Source organism: Octodon degus, unplaced genomic scaffold (assembly GCF_000260255.1).
Source record: "Octodon degus isolate 3935 unplaced genomic scaffold, OctDeg1.0 scaffold00197, whole genome shotgun sequence".
Classification (NCBI taxonomy): domain Eukaryota; kingdom Metazoa; phylum Chordata; class Mammalia; order Rodentia; family Octodontidae; genus Octodon; species Octodon degus.
The window spans coordinates 3,669,177-3,675,027 of NW_004524773.1; the positions used below are offsets into that span (position 1 = coordinate 3,669,177).

The window sequence follows — 5,851 nt, forward strand, 5'->3', positions numbered from 1 at the left end:
AAATATATATATATCTCTATAAATTCTTTTTTTTTCTAGTTTTAATTTATTGTTTGGTTTTTCTGTTTTTGTTTTTTGTTTGTTTTTGGTTCAAACCTTTGTTGGTCTCCACAATAGCAGGAGGGCAAGGTGGCTCCCAGCGGTGTCTCTCTGTCCATTGTTGAGATGTGTCCAGGGCTGGGCGAACACACAGGATCCAGCCAAGACGAGTAGAGGTCTCATGGGAGTGGTGGCCACCAGAGCGCCCTCTTGAATGGGGACCACAGGTCATGGCACTGTCCCTGCCACATGGACCCTGATGGGGTTGCCATTGGGAGGAACCCACCACTGGGGTGCGTGCGTGTGTGCGTGGGGGGGAGAGGCATCTGCCAGTGTTGGAGGGGCACGGGGTGGGTAGAGCGAGGCGAGTCTTCTTTTTGGTTTCTGGTTAATGTCAAAGAACATGAAGGATCCCACGGATAGGCACTGGAATATGAATTTGTTTTCAGGGAAACTGAGACAGGATGGAAAAAAAGACAACTTGAATGCCCTCACCTCATCTCCTTTTGCCTGAAATGTCCCCCTTCCCGTAGGCTGGGAGGAGGGTAATTCCAGAGAAGAAAAGGGTGACTGGGCTGAGGAGGAACTTGGGAGAGCTGAACTTGGCGAAATGGCCTAGCCCATCCTTCAAAGGAAAAAGGGAGAGGTACAGGGTTAAAAAGCCATCCCCAGGCCTTCCCCTGAATGCTCCCCAGGCTGGGAGGAGGAAGGAGGTTAAAGCAAGACCCCCTGCCCAGATGGGGAGAGTTGCGGGTCAAGGAGGGGAGTGGGGACACATGATAGGGACACATTCCGTTGAGCACAATGCTAAAAATTCTGTACATCCTTTGGATGAAGCTACTGAATATTTGGTGTGAGGTTGTTCAGGCCCTTTCACCTTCTGGAAAAGAACATTTGGTGGATGGTTCTGGGCCCAGGCCCTCGGCCCCAGACTGTGCCCTGTCTCTGCTGGCCCAGGGCTGAGGCTGGAGTCAGCAGGCTGGCACAGTCTCTTTTTTTCTTCTCTACCCCCACCGAGAGGGGCAGGGTGGGGGGTGGACCCCACAGCCAGGGCTCACAGCACGAGGTCCAACCTGCAGGAGGCTGCTCCGCGTCTGGCTGGGGCTCTTATTTGGCGTCATAGCAGTGAGGGTGAGCACGCTGAGGTCTGGCTCGCAGCTGGGTTTTTGGTTTGATTTTTGTGGGGAATTTTTTTTGTTTTTGGTTTTTTGGTTTGTTTTTCACCTCTGGTTCCTTTGGGGCAGCTGGTTTCTGTTGTGATTATTTTTGGTTTTCTTTTCTGTTGGTTAGTTTCTTGTCTCTTTCTTTTTTTTCTTTCCTTTTTTTTTTTTTTTTTTTTTTTTTTTGGTTGGACGGTTGGTATTTTTGGTCTTTCCTCCCTTGTCACTCCCGATCCAAGGACCCACTGCACCCCCACCTATGGTCTCTTCGCCCTTTTCCCAGGCAGGGGACCAAGGTGGGAGTCAGAGGAGTGGGAGGGGAGGCATGGGGGGCCCTCACTCAGGCTTGGACCCTGCCTCTGGCCCCCCTGGGCCTCCAGGGGTCTGTGCTGCCACCTCGCTGCACGTGGAGGAGGACGAGGATGAAGATGAGGAGGAGAGGCCAGGAGACTTGCTGGAGATGGAGGCTGCCACAGCTGCAGCCGCTGCGGAGACCAAGCCTACAGCCGGGGGCGCGCTGAGCAGGGGCAGTCCAGCGTGGTTCAAGAAGAGCGGCGAGGTCACCAGGCTAGGACTCCCCGGGGCTGCGCTGGCTGCCCCCAGCACCAGGTTCCCGCTGCCATCAAGGCTGGTAAGGGGCAGGGTTCCACCAGAGGCCAGGGCTGGTGGGGAGGGAGAGAGAGAGGCCAGGCTGGGGGTGCGCCAGGCCAGGGGAGACCTCCGCCTCCTGGTATCCTGCCCGAGAGCCCCAGCTATCCCTGTCCTTCCGAGAGCCCCTTCCGTCAGCACCCCTCACACCTTCCCCAAAGGCATATGGGGATGAAGAGGCGAGCAATGCAGTGAGCAGGGCAGGATGGCATGACTGGAGTGGCAATGGGGGGCCTGGGGCCCCAGGGGGAGCAGGGCTGGTGGTGACAGGAGCGACAGGAGGCAGCACGCACCTTGGATGGTGGCCAAAGGGTTGTTGCCCACGAGGGCTGGACTCAGCCCGGAGCTCAACCCTACCATTGTGCTTCTGCAAGAGCAAAGCAGAGGTGTTAGCGGGGCGAGAACCTGAGGCAAGGCTGGGGCACAGCTCCCCACCCTGGAAGCAACAGCGTCCCTGCTTCTCCCTGCAGCCTCCCCACCAATAGCTAGCTGCACACTTACCCAGTGCTGGGGTTCAGGCCCGACAAGCTGATAGCCGAGTGGCTGCCTTGAGGGCTGGGGTTTGTGCTGTTGGTGGTGGCCGGGGGTGGGGGAGTGACAGAGGGGATGGAATTGAGGGGGGGCACGGCCCCGCCCCCGCCCCCACCCCCTCCAGCTGTCCGGCTGGGGTGGAGCGTCCCCACAGCTGAGGATAAGGTAGTAACTGCCAGAGAGAGACAGAGATGGGGTCTTCAGCTTCCACTGGTCCCCGAGGAGGAAGCCAGGGTCAAGCCCTGACTACTATTCATCCCTTCCACCTCACGCAGTATCTCCTCAGCCAGAACAGACCGAAACGTCCGTGCCCTTCTTCCCAGAGCCCAGATCCATCTCCTGGGGCCCTTTCTAGGGGCACAGTAATCTTTATAGGAGCAGCTGCCACTGCTGAGCCTGTGCCCTGAGCCGCATCCACGCAGACAGGAAAAGGGGCACCTGGGAGGCAAGGCCACAGGGCTCTCTCCGGGCTCCAGGGGGCAGGGAACAAGGTTCAGACATAACTCAGGAATGGGCAACACAACACGGGGAGGAACGCAGGCTCGGGTAGCCTGCGGGGGACAGAGATTCCTGGCTCTGTCACATCCCTGTTGTGTCCCGGGGTAATTCCTTAACCTCTTTGACATCACATCTGGAAAATTGGCATAACAGAACCTATCTCATTAAATGGCTGTGGAAATTAAATCAGCCAATTTTTTTTTTTTTTTTTTTGAGACAGGTCTCCCTATGTAGTATAGTAGGCTGACCTTGAACTCATTCTATAATCCAAGCTGACGTCAAACTCATGCTCTTTGTCAGCCTGCATGTTGGCCCATGCCTCTAATCCTAACACTGGAGTTGAGGCAGGAGAATTACCATGAGTTCACCTGAACTATAAAGCAAGATGCTGTCTCAAAAAAACTGGGGGAGGGCTGGCAAGATAGCTCAGTGGGCTAAGTGCCTGTTTGGGCGAGCACAGAGACCGGGTTCAATCCCTGGTACTGCCTGCCGCGCCTGCCCCACCCCTAGGCAGGAGTGCTGAGTGAGTAGGGTGGAGGCACAGGCCTGTAATTCCAGTGCTAGGGAGGATGAAAACAGGAGGATCACTATGAATCCAAGCTGCATGGTAAGACCTTGTACTAAATATACTTAAAAAAACAAAACAAAACAAAACACCTAGGGGGAAAAATAACCCACATGATCCTCCTGCCTCAGCCTCCAGAATCCTAGTCCAGCAAACACCTACTGCTGAGCTACATCTCCAGCCCCTTTTTGTTTTTGTTTGTTTGGTTGTTTTGTTTTTTTTTTTAATTTTTTTATTTTAGGGCAGGGTTTACAGGGTCTACAGGGTCTCACTGCATAGATCAGACTTGAGTGATCCTCCTATTTAGAGCTGCCCAAGTGCTAGGATTATAGGTGCGTGCCACCATGCCCAGCCCAGGCTCATTTGCCATCTCAAGGCCCCCCACGGGTGGGGCCAGCACAGCAGGCCCGGGGATGGAACTCCTAGCTGCTGCCTCTGCCTAAGCAGGCAGTTTAATCTGCTGAGTATTTGGCTGGCCCTCCCTTTTTTGTTTTGCTTTAGGTTTCTTTGAGGCAAGTCTCACTAAATTGCCTATGCTAGTCTGGAACTTGCAAATCTTCCTGCCTCATCCATCCTTCTCCTCTTGAGTAGCTGGGATTATAGGCATGAGCCACCATACCCAGCAGTCAAAACTTTAAAGAGCTTAGAACAGGGCTAGCCATCACATCATCCTCTTACTACTTTTAAACCTCCAGAGAGGGTATATATAAAATTTTCCCTTGTGCTGGTGTTTGAACCTAGGGCTAGGCAAGTGCTCCCCCAGTAAGCTGTATCCCAGTCCCCACACTCCTGTGTGTACATACTTATGTAGATAGACTTTATGTATCTGTAAAAACTAAGGCTCAGAGAAATAAAGTAGGTTCTTGAGTTCACAGAACTTATAAAAACCCAAAGACCTAGAGTGGCGCCCTGTTATCCCAGAGCTCCAGGAGATACAGGAAGGTCACTTGGAGTTCAAGGCCACTCTGGGCTACATAGTGACTTCAAGACCAGCCTAAACTACATAGGGAGGCCCTATCTCAAAAAAAAAAGAAAAAGAAAAAGAAAAAAAAAACAAAACAAAAAACACTAATTAACCAACTAAACCCAAGGTTGACCTCATGTTTCTCCTCAAAGGAAATCATGTAGCAGATTAGAGTCCTGCTGCTATGGGAAAAGAGGAGTGGGGTCTGCCCTCGGTCTTCCACCCCTCCAGACTCAGCTCTTAGGCCTATGGCCAACAGAGCCACTGAAGCTGCAGCCCACGCCATGTCCTCCCAGCCCCCTCACCAGCTTCCGCCCTCCCTGACCTGTTGTGCTCAGGCTGCTGGAAGCTTGGGACAGTGGTAAGGTCCCCACGCCCCCTTGAGGTGTGACCTGGGGAGAGAGGAAAGGAGGTTACAGTTAGTTAGGAGGTTACAGTTACTGTTTCTGAGTGGACACCCCTGCTTCATGCCTCCTGGGCATAGAACACCCACTGCCTGGGCCCGAAGATTGGGAAGATTGGGAGGCTTTGAATATAATGCTACGTTCATATTATGTCTGCCTTTTCCATCACATCCCACTCCACATTTCACCTAAGTCAGTGATAGCAAACCTGTGGCATGAAGGAGCATGAGATCCCAGTTTTTTGTTTTTGTTTTTGTTTTTTTTTCTTTTTTTTTGGCAGAACTGGGGATTGAACTCAGGCCCTTACGCTTGCCAGGAAAGCACTTATTCCACTGAGCCATCTCCCCAGCCCCCCAGTTTGTTTTTTTAAAAAACTAAAACCTCAATGTTCAAGTTTAATCGTAACTTTGGCACTTAGTGATAAATAAGTGGATTTGGGGTACAGTTTGAGCACTTGGTCTCTAAAAGGTGTGGCATCACTAGGTGATCCTGAGCCACAAGCAGGAAGGAATAATCATCCACAGAGAGGACCTCCCGCTTTCCGGCTGGTCCTACCCGGGCTGACTACAGCGTGGTCTCCCGTCTGCACCTCAAGAGCAACCATCTCAGTTCTCCCAGAATCGACACTCTTGCCCCTTTCAGAGTGGGACCAGCAAGCAGCGCAGAAGAAGCTGTCTGCCGGGATGCATGTAGGCCAGGAAGGAGCAGGCCCCAAGTATGTCTGTGTGTGTGTAGGGGGCTTAAGAACAAATTCATGCGAACCTTTGTGTCGCAGTGCTCGGATGCCACGTGATCTGGCTTTCTGGGGCTGTCCTCTGGCCTCCTTCCTGGCTTCCTCTCCTCCAGCCTTGCCTTTCCCGCAGCTGCTGAAGGCTTGCTGCATCTAACTCTGCCCATTCCCTTCCTAAAAGTCCTGCTAGCTCCTTACCGCCCAGGGTTCACAGTCATTATGACACAATGTGTCTGCCTCTGCCTGGCCCTGTGCTCATTCATATAAATTGCAACACCAATCACACTGAAGGGCACTACTAGGGTTTCTTTT

The 5,851-nt window shown here is 52.8% G+C and overlaps 1 protein-coding gene across 4 annotated transcripts in view; it reads right to left on the reverse strand.

Moving 5' to 3' along the window:
* Positions 1 to 371: 371 nt before the first annotated feature.
* Pou2f2 (POU class 2 homeobox 2) overlaps positions 372 to 5,851 on the reverse strand; it is a 33,179-nt gene continuing 27,699 nt past the window's right edge. Inside the window, exons 12-15 of one of the 4 annotated variants that reach the window (XM_004644357.2) lie at positions 4,731 to 4,797; positions 2,349 to 2,550; positions 2,141 to 2,214; positions 1,434 to 1,861 (exon numbers count right to left, since the gene is read on the reverse strand). In XM_004644357.2, the coding sequence (XP_004644414.1) occupies positions 1,536 to 1,861; positions 2,141 to 2,214; positions 2,349 to 2,550; positions 4,731 to 4,797 (669 nt within the window). In that variant the 3' untranslated portion in view covers positions 1,434 to 1,535. Of the gene's footprint in view, positions 1,862 to 2,140; positions 2,215 to 2,344; positions 2,551 to 4,730; positions 4,798 to 5,851 lie in introns of those variants that run through there. The other 3 variants (XM_004644361.2, XM_004644360.2, XM_023704494.1) reach the window with 3 other exon arrangements.